General features: G+C 43.1%; 1 protein-coding gene across 3 annotated transcripts in view; it reads left to right on the top strand.

Annotated features, from left to right (window-relative positions):
* Window positions 1–18,848, top strand: part of DCC (DCC netrin 1 receptor) — a 906,493-nt gene that overhangs the window by 866,983 nt on the left and 20,662 nt on the right. For all 3 annotated transcript variants that reach the window (XM_033934276.1, XM_033934287.1, XM_033934268.1), the window contains one exon: window positions 18,324–18,466. In XM_033934276.1, the coding sequence (XP_033790167.1) occupies window positions 18,324–18,466 (143 nt within the window). The remainder of the gene's footprint in view (window positions 1–18,323; window positions 18,467–18,848) is intronic.

Below are 18,848 nucleotides of genomic sequence, written 5' to 3'. Positions count from 1 at the left end.
TATTATTTTAGCTCAAAGCCTGTGGTCTGCAGTTCAATATGACTGGCAGGAAAAAAGCTTCTCTTTTCTTATCCAAAAGGCTAAGAGACAGATGTTCTGGGCAGTATCTCTACCTAGCTCAAAATCAGTAGCTCAAGGGTCTGCACAGCGGTCTCCTATCATCTTGTGGTGAGGCGTTGCCATGGCCACCGAATCCATTCCTATGGTCTCCGTATAATGTATGTGCATTATTATTCATACTCGTTTAACTACCATCTTTAGCAGATAATTATCCCTAAAATATGCAAATGATAATTATCAGTGTTCCTTTCCTTACAGTGAACCCAGCAAACAGCATGGTCTACCTCTTACTGTTCACCTTTACCCTAGTTCTTCACTGATGTCTCGGTCTGTAAATTGTTGCTAACAAAACCATGCCAGCTTTAATGCACACTTTTTCTCCCAACTAGTTTACTTTAGCCAAAGATTTCTTGTTTTTCTTATGTTTTAAGGTGGGGGGGGGTTTCACAACCTACACAGAGGTCCTAGAACAGTGGATATGCAGTCAACAACCACGCCAGTGTAACCCTGGTCCCACTCACACACAGTTTGTGGGCACCGACCAGCTTTTAGGGTCGGGCACCCGTGACCAGGGCTTACAAAAATACATTTTTTGGAACTGTTTTTAAGCCTTCTGAGCTGGGCGTAGGCCGGACTTAACTCTGTTAGGCTGAGAAATCAGAATCCCGGGGTTCAGTCACCACACTCAGTCTTCACCTAAGCACTTAGCAAGGAATCAAGCTGAGACCAAGGTGCAATCGATAACTGGAACTTTATGTGAACTTGATTGCAGCATCAATGCATAAAACTATTTTATAATTTCTTCTGGTACAAATTCTGAAGGTGTTTTACAAAAGCTGTTTATGATAAAGTCACTTCAGAAACACTTCAATTATGTTCCCCAGTCTCTTCATACAATTCCTTAATTCACGCGGTGCGCTGCTCCTTGGTCCCACCCTCTTTCTTAAGCCTAGGACCACTTTATGAATAAATTTCTCGCCAAGCTGAAACACTCTACAAAGGCTTTGCAAGAAGCAGGATCTTTTCCCTCATGGTTTCCATTTGGGTCTCCACACACGCTTTATTCTTAGGGTTGCCAGATTTTACTATAGTAAAATCCGGACCTCCAAGATCCACCCCCCCCAGGCCCGTCCAGTTCTACCTATCCCCGCCCTGTTACGCCCCAGTCCTGCCCCAGCCCTGCCTCCACTGCCCGCTCTCATCAGGCAGGAGGAAATCCACACATGCGCAGAAGCCATGCGATGATGTCACATGTGCATGATGTCATCGCGAGGCATCTGCGTATGCGCGGATTTTCTCCCTGCCCGACACGATTTAGAAGAGGCTTTTCAAAACCCGGACAAAGTGCTGAGTTTTGAAAAGCCGTCCGGACCCCTGGACTTGTCCTCAAAAGGAGGACATGTCCAGGGAACTGTCTGTTAACCCTACTTATTCTGTCCTCTCCTGGTGATCTCGTGGAAAAGTAAAATCCTTTATATCTTCTCTCAGAGAAACTCCTCAGGTTCCCCTTCCTCTTCTCTCACTCTGTTGTCTGTTGTTCTGGCAAACCCTCTCAGACTTTCTCTCCACAATCAGTGCTGACATATAGGAGTAATATTTAGCTGACTTATATAGGGGTAATATTTAGCCAGAGGCAGTCCACATTTTTTTAAATACTGAGGGCCCGCTTCTATATAAGTCACCTAAAGAACTGACACTGACTAGTGTGGCGCTAAGCGCAATTCTATAAGTTAGGCACACTGTATAGAACAGGGGTGGGCAACTCCGGTCCTCGAACGCCGGAATCCAGTCGGGTTTTCAGGATTTCCCCAATGAGTATGCATGAGATCTATTTGCATGCACTGCTTTCAATGCATATTCATTGGGGAAATCCTGAAAACCCAACTGGATTCCGGCCCTCGAGGACCGAAGTTGCCCACCCCTGGTATAGAATCACATAATGCCACCTAAGCAACAATAGGCATCACTAGATGCCCTAACTTTAGGCACAGGGTATTTATGTCAGGGTTTTCTTCACCTAATTCAAAAAGAGGTGCCTAACTCAAAAACACACCCATGATTTGTCCTCTAACCACACCCACTTTTGGGTAGACACTTTGGACTAGACGGGAACTCATGGCAGCCATTTTCTATGAGTGATCTGCACGGGGCAGGAGCGTAGGAAGATCGCTCCTGCCCCGAAAGCCCGCTAGACCACCAGGTAAGGTCTGGGATGCCAGGTGGGAGGCGGGGAAGGTCCGGAATTAGCTTCTTTTTTTAAAATAAAAAATCGCAAATAACCAAATCCGCGGATTCGGAGGGAGAAGCGTATTTATGTGGTCAAACTTGCCTAGATGGTTATCCAGGCATCAACACTGAATATCAGTAGTATCTGGCTCATTCCCAGATCTACCTTTGCTTTGCGCCAGCACTATCCAGAGAGTACCGTGGTAGCCAGTAGAGAATGACACGGTGAAAAAATTGGTCCCCGTCACCGCCCCGTCCCCATCTCACCATCCCCGTCACCGCCCCGTCCCCGTCTCACCATCCCCGTCACCGCCCCGTCCCCGTCTCACCATCCTCTTCACCGCCCCGTCACCGCCACTGCCACCCCATTCACCGCCCCGTCACCGCCACTGCAATCCCATTCACTTTTCTTTATTTACGTATAAAGGAAACATTCTTTAAAACTTTAAAACTTAGTTAAATATTAGTTAATAACTATACAAAAACAAAACACGCAGAGAAAAAATTAATTAATATAAATTCTCAAAACTGACACATTTTGATCACTAAATTTAAAATAGTTATTTTTCATACAGTTTTTCAATCACTAATCTTCCACCACCCCTGGGGCTAGCAATGCAAAAACAAACACGACATGTACTTTAAATGCTTACAATGTTAGCCTATATGGTAAGTAGACGCGGCCGCTGTACCTAATCGCGGCAAAGATCTCCCTGCCGTGATTAGCATAGTGACCGCGGCTACGGCTGCAAGTCTCCCCTCCCCCCAGCGATCACGGCAGGAGGGCACCCAACCCCTCCTGTAGACCCCCCCAATGGCCCTCCCGACAATCGCAGCAGAAGGGTACCCAACCCCTCCTGCCGGTCCTCCCAATGGCCTCCCCTAAGATCGCCGGCAGGAGGGTACCCAACCCCTCCTGCTGGACCCCCCCCAATGAACCCTCCCACCCCGGAACCCCCTTAGTCTTACTTTCCAAGTTGGACCGGACGGCTCCTCACACGTATGGCCAGCAGGCTTGCCTCCGTCCAAATGAGGCGGGCCCGCCCCTACCCTGCCCAACCCACAGGATCCTAGGGCCTGATTGGTCTAGGCACCTAAAGCCACTCCCGCTATAGGAGGGGCCTTAGGTGCTTGGGCCAATCAGGCCCTAGGATCCTGTGGGTTAGGCAGGGGAGGGGAGGGGCGGGCCCGCCTCATTTGGACGGAGGCAGGCCTGCTGGCCAGACGAGCGAGGAGCTGTCCGGTCCAACTTGGAAAGTAAGACTAAGGGTGGTGTTTCGGGATGGCGGGGTTTGTTGGGGGAGGGACCGGCAGGAGGGGTTGGGCACCCTCCTATTGGCGATATAGGGGGCCGTTGGGGGTGCCGGCAGGAGGGGTTGGGCACCCTCCTACCAGTGAGGGCGATCGTCGGGGGGGGGGGCGGGTTCTATTGGCAGGAAGGGTTGATCTGACAAATGAGGAGCACGGTGAAAACACAGGTAAATAGCGGTTCCTAGAAGGGGGGACATTGGCCTGCGGGGACAAATCTATTCACCGTTTTTGCGGTCGGTGAAAGGATTTGTCCCCGCGTCTGCGGCGATTTGCTAATAAGGTCACCATAACCCGCAGCCAAACCGCAGCCACGCAGCGGTTCGCTGCGGGGATCGCTCCCCGTGTCATTCTCTACTAGCCAGCACAGATATTCATAGCATTCTCCAATTACAAGCTACTGAGTATCTGTGATAGACATGGTCAGCACGAGTTAGCTGGGTAGGAGCCACTCCTACTCAGGTAATTCCATTAAAACCTATCCTAAAACTTATCCTAAGTCCATCTTAATAATGGCTTAAGGACTTTTCTTTTATTAAATTATCCTAACCTTTTTTAAACTAACTAAACCTTAAGTTTATATACCGCATCCTCTCCATAGAGATGGAGCTCAGCACGGTTTACAGGAACTTTAAAATAAGGAAGGAAAAACATAATAAGAGTTAGTGATTATAAAGAGGGTAGCGAGATTTACATTTTTGAGAATAGCCAAGTTTTCAGATGCTTTCGGAATAATTGGAAGGAGCCCATATTCCGCAGCAGGGCAGGAAGGTTATTCCAAAGCTCAGATTTCCCTAATTTTCCAGCACAGATAACACTTTTTAGCGAGGGGAAGGATAGTTTAAACCCTGCTAAGCTAACTGCTTTTACCTTTCAAGTGAAAGGAAACTCTAGAATGAGAGGACATAGGATGATGTTAAGAGGTGATAGGCTCAGGAGTAATCGAAGGAAGTACTTTTTTAAAGAAAGGGTGGTAGATGAGTGGAATAGTCTTCCCCGTAGAGATGGTGGCGACAAAGATTGTGTCTGAATTCAAGAAAGCTTGAGAGAGGAAGGGATATTGGATGCTGTGGATGGGCAGACTGAATGTGCCATTTGGCCTTTTTATGTCATTATATTTCTGTGTTTCTATGTTTCTAAAGGTAAATGGCAACAGGAACTTTTTTTTTTTTTTTAAGTATAGGTGTCCAAATAAGATTTACTGTACATGTTCAAACCACGCTCAGAACTCATATCCATCAATAAGTATATGTTCAATCCATGCATATCATCCAGAATTATAACTTATGTCTGTGCCAATTTACATATATACATCATTTTACCCTTTTTAATCGCCTCTTGTGTCATGTTTTGTAAAAGCAACGGATACAGTATGTTCTTATGTATGTTTGTAACATTTAGGGCTCCTTTTCCTAAGCTGCGATAGCGGTTTTAGCGCGTGCTGAATTGCCACGCGTGCTAGACCTTCATGCCAGCATTGAGCTGGCGTTAGTTTTAGCCGCGTAGCACGGGTTTAGTGCGCGCTAAAATCCTGCGTGCGCTAAAAACGCTACCACAGCTTCGTAAAAGGAGTCCTTATTTAAGTAATAGAAGATGCACACCTTTACAGCTATTATAGATACTCAGAGTTAGTACTTTGCACAATATTGTCTCAAAACAGAACTTATTAAAAAATGCATCTTGCTATCTATTTCAAATGCTTCTTCTCAAATGTTAATTAAGAGGAGAACAAGGCCTCAGATAGCCTAGGCCAGTGGTCTCAAACTCGCGGCCCGGGGGCCACATGCGGCCCGCGAGGTACTGTTTTGAGGCCCTCAGTATGTTTATCATAATCACAAAAGTAAAATAAAACCGTTTCTTGATCATGTGTCTCTTTAGCTATAAATGACAATATTATTATTAAGACTTAGCCAAAAGGAAAGATTTATAAACTATAAAGAGTTTTACCTCATTTCTTTAATAAGACATTAACTATTTTTTCCTGAGGCCCTCCAAGTACCTACAAATCCAAAATGCGGCCCTGCAGAGGGTTTGAGTTTGAGACCACTGGCCTAGGCTCATCACAACAGTTGGCTCTTAGGGATGTTTTGCTCTTTCGTCCATCAAAAACTTGTGACACTAAATTTAAATTTGTTAAATCTTTAATTTTCTCTATTTTTATAAAGACTTCATAACTGCTTCTTCAGCATAATGCTAAATCCAAAAACTCAGCACTCATAAATCAACTACACTTATGCTATATGCTCAATGGGGCTGCCTGGCGGCTTCTTCAGGAGTGATAATAAATATCACTTTTATTCAAACTATTTAACATGCCATGGCTATGGTTATTCCCAATAGCCAAACAGGTACTTCAAAAACTGCTAGCATGAATGTACTTGATCACAATCTTTCACTATTACCTTGGGTCAACCTGTTAATAAAAAAAGTCTTTTGGTCTTTTCTGGAAACTCATAAGAATTAGAAAGCATTAAGATAATTATCAATTCTGCCTAATAGTACAATCTTTTGTTTTGTCTCAATTGGACTAGTGCAATGTCACTTTCTTAGATTGCCTGAAATTTATAATTAAAAAAAAAAAACCCTCCAAACTCTACAGAATACAGCCATTAGATTAATCTTCAGATTGAAGAAAAGTGATAAGATTGCACCTTACCTGCATGAACTGCACTGGCTACCTACAGAAGGGTAAATACTTTATAAATTCTATTGTATACTACTTAAAATAATCCATCATTGAATCTGAGAAATAATGACACTTTTCGGTATTCAGTCATTAAGAACATAAGACACAATAGATCTTTTAGTCCACATGGCTTATCAAGCAGCAAAACTTTGGAAAACTTACTAGTCAAACCTCGGTTTGCGAGTAACGCAGTTTGCAAGTGTTTTGCAAGATGAGCAAAATATTCCCGCAAATCGTGCCTCGCAAACTCGATCGTGCCTCGATTTGCGAGTCCCCCCCCCCCCCCCGCGATCCGGCTTTGCCCCCCGCGATCTGGAATCCCCCCCGCTCATGTTGCCCCCTCCCCCCCGCGATCCGGAGAGAGCGAGAACCAGAAGGCCTTGAGCATGTGCAGATGCTCAAGGCCCAGCCCAGGCAAGAGGCAGGATCTTCAGAAACTGGCACCGGCATATCCTGTGCGTTGGTGCTGGTGCCGGTGCCAGATCGGGGTAACTGATTGTGTTTGGGTGGGTGGGGGATGCCGGATTGCGTGAGGGGGGCAACGCGAGCGGGGGGGGCGATGCCGGTTCTCGGGGGGGGCGTTCACTGGTGGGGTTTGATGCTGGTCTCGGGGGGGGGGGTTTGGAGCAGTGCTGAGGGGTAAGGTAGAACAGCACCGGTGGCTTCGGGGGGGGGGGGGAACAAATCAAGTGAGTTTCCCTTACTTCCTATGGGGAAATTCGCTTTGATATACGAGTACTTTGGATTATGAGCATGCTTCTGGAACGAATTATGCTCATAAACCAAGGTATCATTGTACTAATATTAAACAGCAATCTAATTTTAAGATTTTCAAACAAGACCTAAAGACCTATCTATTTCAAGAATTTATTAATAATTCCTAAATATTATGATACTATTTAATAATTTGTATCTTCATAATTATTTACGTAAACCACTGTGAACTTCATGGAGGTATTGGCGGTATATTTAAAAAAATGGTATTGTATCATATATACTGTACACATTTCAGACAATACACAATGAGCAAATCTTGCCCTGCTCCATCTATTCTCTACTTCTTGGAATCCCTTGACATATATCACAGAAAAAGTAGGCAGCGTATTTCTGTATGGCTGCTTTTTATTCACATATACCCTTAGCCATTGCATCCTCCCTTTCCACGCTTCCCCATGCTGGAATGATTGAGTCTGAGCCACACGAGTCTGGCACCTCTTGATCTGTTTCATGCCTCTGGGAAATCATCCAGCTGTGCTGCTCTCTTAGGGAATTGAGTCACGCCTCACTGGTATTGTTGAATTGATTCAACAGTTTTAGGAGCACAACAGTCCTGCAAACAATGGCGAGAAATACTGATGAGGACGAGCTGGTGTCGATATGCGTACCAGCTCACGTGTGAAACAAAGATGATGATGCCATTGGGCCTGATATTTCAGCTGCTTATGTGGTCAGCAGAACATACAGCATAAGGGGCTCCTTTTAAAAACTTTCAGCATTATTTTTTATTATTATTAAGTTTCACTGCAGTGAGGAAAGAACATAATAACCTAAGAATTGCCGCTGCTGGATCAGACCAGTGGTCCATCGTGCCCAGTAGTCCACTCACGCGGCGGCCCTTGGGTCAAAGACCAGTGCCCTATTTGATTCTAGCCTTACCTGCGTACGTTCTGGTTCAGCAGGAACTTGTCTAACTTTGTCTTGAATTCCTGGAGGGTGTTTTCCCCTATAACAGTCTCCGGAAGAGCATTTCAGATTTCTACCACTCTCTGGGTGAAGAAGAACTTCCTTACGTTTGTACGGAATCTATCCCTTTCAACTTTAGAGAGTGCCCTCTCGTTCTCTCCACCTTGGAGAGGGTGAACAATCTCTCTTTCTCTACTAAGTCTATTCCCTTCATTATCTTGAATGTTTCGAGCCGGCCTAACAGGGTAAGCTAAAGATACAGCCAGAGGGGAACGGCCTGTCCGACATTGCTGCCTGGATGCCTCAAATTGAATATGGCTAAAACGGAGCTGCTCATCTTCCCACCCAAACCCATCTCCCCATTTCCCCCTGTTGTTTCTCTTTGGACAACACTCTTGTCCTCCCTGTTTTGGCTGCTCGCAATCCAGGGGTCATCTTTGACTCTTCTCTCTTCTTCTCTGCCCAGATACATGTTGCTAAAATCTGCTGCTTCTTCCTCTATCATATTACCAAAATCCAACCCTTCCTCTCCTAGCACACTACCAAAACTGTTATCCATGCCCTCATCACCTTGCAGATAGTTTACTACAACTCGCTACTCTCAGGTCTTCCGCTCAGCCATTTTCTTCCCTTCAATCCATCCAGATTTCAGCTGCACGACTCATATTCTATGGGAGCCACTATACTCACATTACCCCTCTCCTAAATTCACTTCATTGGCTTCCCATCTATTTCCGAATACAGTTCAGATGCCTCTTGCTGACCTACAGAAGCATTCACTCAGCTGCACCTCACTATCTCTCTTCACTTATCTCTCCCTTTGCCCCCCCCCCCTACGAGCTCCGCTCAGCTGGTGGATCCCGCCTGTCTGTGCCCTTCTCCTTCTCTGCCAGCTCCAGACTCCGTCCCTTCTATCATGCTGTGCCGTACGCCTGGAACAAACTGCCCGAATCCCTACGGCGGGCTCCGTCTCTGGCAGTGTTCAAGTCCAAGTTAAAAGCCCACCTCTTCAAGACTGCCTTCAACTCCTTGCTCCTCTCACCTTTTGCTTCTGCATCCCCAACCTTATATGTCATGCTGTCTGTCCAAGTCAAGTTGTAAACTCTTCCGAGCAGGGACCGTCTATTAAATGTCAAATTGTACAGTGCTGCATAAGCCTTTCAGTGCTACAGTATATAACTAGTAGTACTTAATATTGCTGTGAATAGCCGGTTATATCACTTGATATAACCAGCTATCTGCTGATATTCAGCCAAGCCAAGCTAGGCTGCTGAAATGCAGCACTGAATATCTGCTTGGCCGGTTAAATTTAAACTAGCCAAAAAGCACCTGGATATTTATTCAGATTTCTATACCATTCTCCCAGGTGAGCTCAGAATGGTTTACATGAATTTTTGCAGGTACTTAAGCATTTTTCCCTGTCTGTCCTGGTGGGCTTACAATCTAATGTATCTGGGGCAATGGGGGGGGGGGATAAGTGACTGGCCTAGGGTCACAAGGGAGCAGTGTGGGTTTGAACCTACAACCTCAGGGGGGCTGAGGCTGTAGCTTTAACCACTGCACCACACTCTCCCCTGAAAATGGCCCGGCATTAAATATCCAGCTTGACCGCCAATCACAAAGGCCAGCCTAGTTGACTCCTTCAGTCTATATATTGGCTCCTATATTTATTTCCAGCCCCACTGATAGCCATATTTCAATACCTAGCCAATTGTATTAGACCACCAGTCTATGAAAGCGTTGTTTTTTGAATGTGATGTTTATAGAAGTATTTCAGCAGGTCAGTTTCTTGTAATTTGACATTAATGCAGTGCCTCCAAGCTGAACAATTCACTGGTTAAATATTTTCACTAAAGTAGCAGAAGATGAAGTTCTCTGTGGGAGGCTTTTAAGCGGCATTGATCATTTGAATTGGTTCATAATCATTTTGTACAGTGTATGCTACTGTAATACAGATGGTGGTGGGGAGAGTGTTAGGGGACCAATTACACTAATATCCCTATTTAAATAAAACACTGTAAGATTCAGAGAGTAAATATGTATCAAATATGATGTTGCTGAAAATATTAGTCATTGCCAAATATGAAAATACAGTACAAGTCCAAAAATCTGGATGCCAGAAATCCAGACCACCTGAGAATCTGAATTCTTGGGGAGAGAAAGAGACAGTGATGCTGGAGCTTTTATAGTAAACGTTATAAACAGGAAAAAATGAACATTAAAAAAACAAATTTTACAATAAAATATCTTTTTTCTATGATCGAGTTCAATGAAACAAGTGTGGTGGTGCAGTGGTTAGTGCCATAACCTCAGCATCCTGAGGTTGTGGGTTCAAATCCCACCCTGTTCCTTGTGACCCTGGGCAAGTCACTTAATCCCCGATTGCCTGCCAGGACAGATAGGGGAAATGCTTGAGTACCTGTACACCACTTAGTTTATAAGTGGTATATAAATACTAGAAATAAATAATTTTAAGTTTCTTTGTATTTTTTCCTGTAAATATACCTATTTGATAAATGAGGCAGTCTGTATTTCTTAATGAATAAATAACAAAAATTGGCTTGTTCATCTTTTCCTTATTCCTTAAATTTGAATTTTAAAAGTAACCACCTGAGAAACTGGAAAACCATATAATCCAGACTGACTCCATCCCTGAGCAATCTGGATTTTTGTACTGTATGTGCAAGGTGCAAGGACTAGCCAAGAATACAAAAATACCTTCCTTCCTTGTGAACATCTTGTAGCTTGTACAATATTTACTACAGTGGTACCTCGGTTTATGAGTGTACCGGTTTGCGAGTGTTTTGCAAGACGAGCAAAACATTTGCAAAATCGGTGCCTCGGAAACCGAGCATGGCTCGATTTACGAGCACACCCCCCCCCCCCGCAATCCTGCACCCCCCCCCCTGCGATCCGGCACCCCCTGCCTCGAACCGGCACCCCCCCGCCACTATCTGACCCCCCCGCCACGATTGGGCACCCCCCCCACAATGATCCAACCCCCCCCCAACACGATTGGGCACCCCCCCGCCGCTTCTTACCCTCATCTGGGCTCTTGAAGATCTGCCTACTCGTCTGCTGGGCCTTGAGCATCTGAGCATGCTCAAGGCCTGCGAGTTCACGTTCACGTTATATCATGTCATCATGGAGACAGCTCTGATTTTTGCACATCGCTAAAGGATATTCTTTTTAAAAAGGCTGAATGTTGAAGTTTGTCGCAAACACTTTAATGGAAATTTAAGCATTGTTGCAAAGAGCTGAGAAACTCGAGATCTATTCAGCTACTTTCATCCTTGAAGAGACATAAATTAAAAATTTTAAAGGAAATCCAAAGTGATTTGCTTTTCACGTATCTTTACAACGTGAAAACCTCTTAGGAGAAAAAAAAACCCCTGACTCAGACATGCGTATACAGTCAAACCTCGGTTTGCAAGTAACGCGGTTTGCGAGTGTTTTGCAAGACAAGCAAAACACTCGAGCAAATTGTAACTCGCAAACCTAGCGTTGACTCAATTTGCGAGCCCCCACCCCAGGAACCGGCTTTGCTGCTCCCTCGAGGCCACCAGCGCTGCTCCCTCCCTTCGCGACCGAGATCACCTCCTCCTCCCACTGACCGGCCCTGTCTTTACCCGTGCGCCGGTGATGACAGTGCCTGCCGCCGGTTCTCTGCTGGGCTGTTCCGGGGCCTTGAGCATCTGCACATGCTCAAGGCCTTCTGGCTCTTTCCCTCTCCGAGATTCTCATATATCTACTCAACTTTACAGTGCATTGAACTTTCACTGCCTTATACTTTCTTTAAATTATTTTATCAATCTTAAAGAAAGTATAAGGCAGTGAAAGTTCATCGCACTGTGCTTTGTGATTTTCAACGCAGTTCAGCTTATAGAGCCTCCCTGACGATGTAATATGAAACTCAGCTGGCGTTGGAGAACCGGAGAACTAAGAAAAAAAGTAATGAAATGCCTGAAGGTTTTAGTATAATTTCCTGATTTTGCACGAGCACTTTTGTAAAAACGAAAAACTGTGAACTGCAGATTAGAGAATGACACGGTGACAAAATTCATCACCGTCCCCGTCCCCGCGGATAACCGCGGTAAACAATCTTCATGTCATTCTTTAAGGAGAGAGGGAAGAATCAGAGTATGAATGGCCACAACCACTGACCCGCAAGCTTTGCTTTGAAGAATGCTGGTGTAGAAGGACTGAGGTTGAAACAGACACTACAGAATGACAGTCTCTGGTATCCAGAGCAGATATTGTGATGTCATAATGCCTCATTCCACCAGTGCCTAAGAGCCAATCACATCAGTGATATCACAATGGCTTCATTATCCTTGGCTCACATAAGAATCAGAGTATGAATGGCCACAACCACTGACCCTCAAGCTTTGCTTTGAAGAATGCTGGTGTAGAAGGACTGAGGCTGAAATAGACACTAAAAAATGACATGGCATTATTTCCCGCGGTTATCCGCGGGGACGGGAACGGTGATGAATTTTGTCACCGTGTCATTCTCTACTGCAGATCCTCATTGCACATCATCACTATGGAACATCTATGCTAAATATAAGTAGCAATTTAAAGCTGGTTATTTTGTGAAGTTGAGTAGATATACAGTATAGGTGGGAACACACATGTGCGATGATGGTTCCTAGCAGTCACACACACAGTTACAGCGTTTTGCTAATGACCTGGGTGGAGGAGCACTGAGCACAATATAAAGAGTCTTTCACTTAACAAAGGTTGTAGATATAGAGCATTAAGAAAGCATATAAAAAATATTTTTAAAAACAACAGTAAAAAAATAATAAGAAGCATTAGACGTTTTTCAGCCATAATAGAACATTTTAGAATATGTCCAGGGCACAGTTTGGACACGTGAAGCTAGACCTGTTTTAACAATGAATAAGTACCAAAAAGGTTCCCAGACTGACCAGATGTCCCCCCCCACCCCCCGCATACTCCCCCAGTGGTTGTTGACCCCCTCCCACTCAAAGATGTAGATGAAACCAGTGCAAATGTGCGTATGGCAGCTTCTGATATGGCCAGTCTTATTAAAGCGCCAAATAAGTTCCTGGAGTAGCTAGTAGGTGATATAGTCAACCAAAGAGATGGGAACTCAGGCCCATACTCCTCGCTAACCACTACACTTCTGGTAGAATATGTGAGCCTTTCAACCCCTATCCTAATCCCACCATACTCACATATAGGTATCCCCTGATGGCATAAGAACTATCGGTATGGTGTACAGTTGGATACAGTAGGTTTTGGAGGGCTCACCAAACAATATAAGGGGACTATTAGTGTGTATGCATCTCTTGTTTCTGTTCATTGTTATTTGTTTATATTGCATTTTATTGTTGGTATAAATTAAATACGTCTTAAAAAAAATTCAAAACTGTCAGAAGTAATTGCTGCTTTTTTATGGGGATAGGCAACTTTTATGGGGGGATAGGCGGGGACAAAGGAGATTCCTCGCAGGGTCGGGTGGGGACGGAGGGGATTCCTTGCGGGGACAAGTGGGGACGGGTGGGATACTGGTGGGGTCGGGCGGGATTTCTGTACTTGCACAACTCTAATTGTGAGCCCACAGATAGGGCAAAATACTTGAGTACCTGATTGTAGCCTACTTAGTGGTTTATAAATAATAAATAAATAAAACGTATGGCCTTTCTTGTACTGAACATATTACCCCAATTCTGAAAAACTGTTGTTGGTTTCCTCTCACATGGAGAGTATAATTTAAAGTTTTATGTTTGATACACAAAGCTCTGAATAATGGAACGTTTATTGTTCTCACTTCATCTCTTAGGATTTATAGCTTTTAATCACTCATTGTGCTCTGATGACAAATTATTTCTTGATATACCTTCATTTAAGCAAAGCAGAGTGGACATGTATCATTCATCCATTTATGAATTTACATGGCACCAAGTCTCTGTTATTATGTAGAAAATGGTTTATTAATAATAATAATAATAATAATAATTTTATTTTTATATGCTGCCATACCGGGAGGGTTCTAGGTGGCTCACAACAAAGGCAATACAAACAGTAGATAAATAACCCTTTTAAATATGGATATCTACCAGTTGGTTTATTTAAGAATATCTTCCATAGGGGAGAAAAAGATCTCAAGCACCCACAGCTGCTTATTTGTTAGAACTTTTCTCGATAAGCCAGCTGTATACGGGCTATCACCGATCAAAACACCCCTTTTTTTAAAAAAAATATTTATAAATAATTTTAATGATTCTTTTTCTGTTTTATCAGGGCTCGGTGCTTGGGCCATTGCTATTTAATATATTCATAAATGATCTAGAAACAGGGACGAAGTGTGAGATAATAAAATTTGCGGACGACACCAAACTGTTTAGTGGAGCTCGGACTAAAGAGGACTGCGAAGAATTGCAAAGAGACTTGAACAAACTAGGAGAATGGGCGACGAGATGGCAGATGAGGTTCAACGTTGAGAAATGTAAAGTATTACATGTGGGAAGCAGAAACCCGAGGTGCAGCTATACGATGGGAGGGATATTATTGAAGGAGAGTACCCAAGAAAGGGACTTGGGGGTAATGGTGGACATGACAATGAAGCCGATGGCACAGTGCGCAGCGGCCGCTAAGAAGGCAAATAGAATGCTAGGCATAATCAAGAAGGGTATTACAACCAGAACGAAAGAAGTTATCCTGCCGTTGTATCGGGCGATGGTGCGTCCGCATCTGGAGTACTGCGTCCAATATTGGTCGCCATACCTTAAGAATGATATGGTGTTACTCGAGAGGGTTCAGAGGAGAGCGACACGTCTGATAAAAGGGGTGAAAAACCTTTCATATGCTGAGAGATTGGAGAAACTGGGTCTCTTTTCCCTGGAGAAGAGGAGACTTAGAGGGGATATGATAGAGACTTACAAGATCATGAAAGGCGTAGAGAGGGACAGATTCTTCAAACTTTTGAATAATAAAAGAACAAGAGGGCACTCAGAAAAGTTGAAAGGGGACAGATTCAGAACGAATGCTAGGAAGTTCTTCTTTACCCAACGTGTGGTGGACACCTGGAATGCGCTTCCAGAGGACGTAATAGAGCAAAGTACGGTACTGGACAATTTCCTGCTGGAAAAGGGGATAAAGGGGTATGGATAGAGGATTACAGTCCAGGTCCTGGACCTGTTGGGCCACTGCATGTGCAGACTTCTGGGCACGATGGACCTCTGGTCTGACCCAGCGGAGGCACTGCTTATGTTCTTAGTATAATTTATGTATTTTTTTCAAATGACCATTATAGGAACCCTTTACCCAATAAAGTTTTGTACTTAGCTTGGGGTATGTTAATGCCCACCTTGATGAGTGGGACAGAGCGTCCCATTTCGCTCTTCACATATTGGAAAGGCTTCTTCAGGAAATGGGTGATCCTACATTGCCAGAACTTTAGGAACTTTATCTGGCGTTTGGCAGTTAAATCTGCACGTCGCAGTACGACTTATTTGCCCAGGCTTACTCATGATTTACCGTTTTTGATTTATTCTTTATCACTGTTTGGAATCCCAGTGTTGAATGTTTTTGTTTGAGTTGTAAGGTTAATTGTTTTTATTGTTTTGTTTCTTAATCTTTTTATTTTATCCTGTATGTACTATTGTAACCTACTTAGATTTGGCAGATAGCATGCGCTATAAATGTTTTAAATAAAGTAAATGGACACCAAAAAAAAGTGTACAAGCCTACAAAACTGGGATGAAAAATTTCATTCACGAGCAGTATGATGCTCAATATGAGAATAAAATTGTTTTGTTTTATACATGTTTCATTTTTATTTTAGAAGTGTGTTTTTATCTATTTTCTATTTTTAAATGTAATAATGGAATTTTGTATTTATGGGTTTTTGAATGGAATGGAATTTTTAAATGTATGTCATTGTAGACCCCTGTTGCAGGCCATTGGCCAAAACACTGGCAGTGTCGGGTCTTCTATTAATAAAGAACTTTTGGTCTCAGTTTTGTAGGCTTGTATACTTTTTTGGTGTTCATTGGCTTTTCGTGTATTTGTTATCTATGCTGGTAAATTAGGGAAATCTCTTTTCTTCAAAATCACCGAACTTTGGAATAACCTTCCTACCCAGCTGTGGAATCTGGGCTCCTTCCAATTGTTCCATAAACATCTGAAAACCCTTTTATTGTGAGCTGTACTGGCTGCCTATGGAGGCTCAGGTAGTGTTTAAGCTGGGTTGCTTCTGCTATAAGGCTCTGTATGGTACAGCCCCCCTTTATTTTCTTTAGCTTCATACAAACATAGCAGAAAACCCATGCCCTATAACATTGGCATTCACACTGCTTTCATTGCTCAACAATAATACTTAGAAATTAAAACACAACACATCTTCTTATTGTGGATAAATAAATTCTGGCCGCAGCTTTATTTAACAAACAATGCAATAACATTAACCATGAATGAAAATCATTGAAATTTTCCCAAGCGGTCTTCACAACCCAAACCCATGTCAGCTAGTCGGTAACGACCTAGCTGACAGTCCCCCACAAATTCAAACTGTGTCTCCTCTTAACATTGATCCAACCCTTGCCCCCCACCCCAATGAGACCTGCGGCGCCGCCTGGCCTCACCAATACCTGTGGCGGTGTCGCACACAAGTATCTGCCCTTCCAACTCTCACACAGACTCAAACTCCCGCCCAATACCCAGCCAATCCCAATCCCCCAGCATTCCACCAATCATATACAACTTTTCCCTAGCAACCATCCACTCTTTCACTATCCAACATATTCTCACCACTTGCCATCCCCTACTTTTCCCCCCACCCCTCTTCTCATAACTTCTTCAGCAGTTCAGCCAATGTTACTGGTCCACTGCTTAATCCTTGGGCCCCTTTTTAACTTTCCTTCTGTCCAGGGTTGCAAAAGCAAGTAAATTCTTAATCATACTTCAGCGTTTCAAGCAGCTTTTTACAATAAAGAATTTCGAACACTACTGCTCACAGCTTACTCCTACAAACATTTTAGAACCCAGCTGAAGACCTATCTTTTTTCCAAGCATTTGATTAACTAACTTATTCTATTCCCTGTATCATGTTCACTGTTAATAATCTTTTGTAAACCGCATTGAACTTACGGTTATGCTGTTAACAAGCACAATGATATGTTATGTTATGTTATGTTATATAAATTTTGCTGCTCTCTGTGTAATCACTAATTCTTATTATGTTTTTCCCTTACTTTAAAGTACATGTAAACCATGCCAAGCTCTATCTTTATAGAGAGGATGCGGTATATAAGCTTAAGATTTAGTTTAGTTTAGTTTGTTGATCCCTTTCTTTATTCTGTCGCTTAAATAAAGTAAATAAAATAAAGTTGTACTACTAGTAGTAATAGTAGTAGTAGTAAATTACTACTAGTAGTACTAGCAGTAGTAGTAAACTTGGCACTTACACATATAAATGCAAGCAAATAGAAAGAGAAAAAGTGCACCAAAACAGAAAGAGTGCACACTTAGAGAACAAGAAACAAAAAACAAGGTTGTAACCAGGGCTGTGGAGTCGGTACACAAAACCAGACTCCGACTCCACAGCCCGGATATTGCTTCTGACTCTGATTCCACCTCCACAGCCCTGGTTGTAACCAAATTCGTAAATTTTATTTAAAAGTACCATGACATAAAACCATGATCATATTTTATAATGTGTTTGTTTTATTAACAGGTGCTGCAGGTATAAGCCAAATATAGACATGTTAGGCTTTATGTGATTGCTGGAAAATTTACATGTATGTTGTGAAACCAGCAATTATATGTATATTTACCAACACTTACACGTGCAAAGCCCTGACTAATGCTTTTTTTTTTTACAAAGTAGTTTTGTGAAATTGATGCTTCTGCAGTATGTGACAACCAGTGCACATATGTATGCCAGCCTCCTTAAAATCAAAAACAGCCAGCCTCCTTATACATATTTTACAGAAAACTTCATGTTTTAGCAGAGCCCTTTGTAAAACATTCAGTGAGTTAAGAACTAGAGAATGACATGGGTACAAATTTTTCCCTGTCCCCGTGGGAACTCATTTTTCTGTCCTTTCCCTGCGAGTTCTTTTCCTGTCCCTGCCCCATTCCTGCAAGCTCTCTCCTCATCTGTGTTTGAGGCCTGTGCGGTTGAGGCAGAGCTTACAGGAATGGGACAGGGACAGGGACAAAATTTGTGGGGCGGAATGGGGAAATTGAGTTCCTGTGTGACATTTTCTATTAAGAATATCCCCTGACATAATATATAGTAAAATATAAAGTAAATGAAAATTAGTTCTATAAAATTGGTTCTAACTTGAGACCAAGACTTGAGTATTTTTACTTTTTTTTTCCCCAGGATCTAACCTACCCAAGCCTCAAGTGAAAACAGCATCACTGGGATTGGCTGGAAAGGCAAGATCTCCTCTACTTCCAGTTTCAGTGCCAACAGCTCCTGAGGTATCAGAGGAAGGCAGCAAGCAAACAGATGATCCTTCCAGTGTAAGAAGTGCTATAATCTCATCCAAAATCATGCATCCAGGCTGTGAAGTGACATTACAGGATAGTCAAATATCGAGTACCTGATTAAACTGAAACCCCATAATTTTCAGCCTGCGGTGATCAGTGATTTTAGATTCAAACAGTTTTTATTGATGCAAATATCATCAAACACAATAAATACAGCATCAAAGGACATCAATAATGCATCAATTATTAATAAACATAATAAAAGACAAATTCCAATATCAATAAACCCCCACTTATCAATATGAATTTGAACCTTTATCATCCCTCTCCACACCCACCCCTTCCCATCCAATAGTACTCTCTACCCAATGATACTCTCTTTATTTGATTTAATAAAAAGCCCAGTTAAGAGATC

The sequence above is a fragment of the Geotrypetes seraphini genome, chromosome 1, assembly GCF_902459505.1.
Source record: "Geotrypetes seraphini chromosome 1, aGeoSer1.1, whole genome shotgun sequence".
In the NCBI taxonomy this organism is placed as follows: Eukaryota; Metazoa; Chordata; class Amphibia; order Gymnophiona; family Dermophiidae; genus Geotrypetes; species Geotrypetes seraphini.
This window is presented reverse-complemented; position numbering and strand designations above follow the sequence as displayed.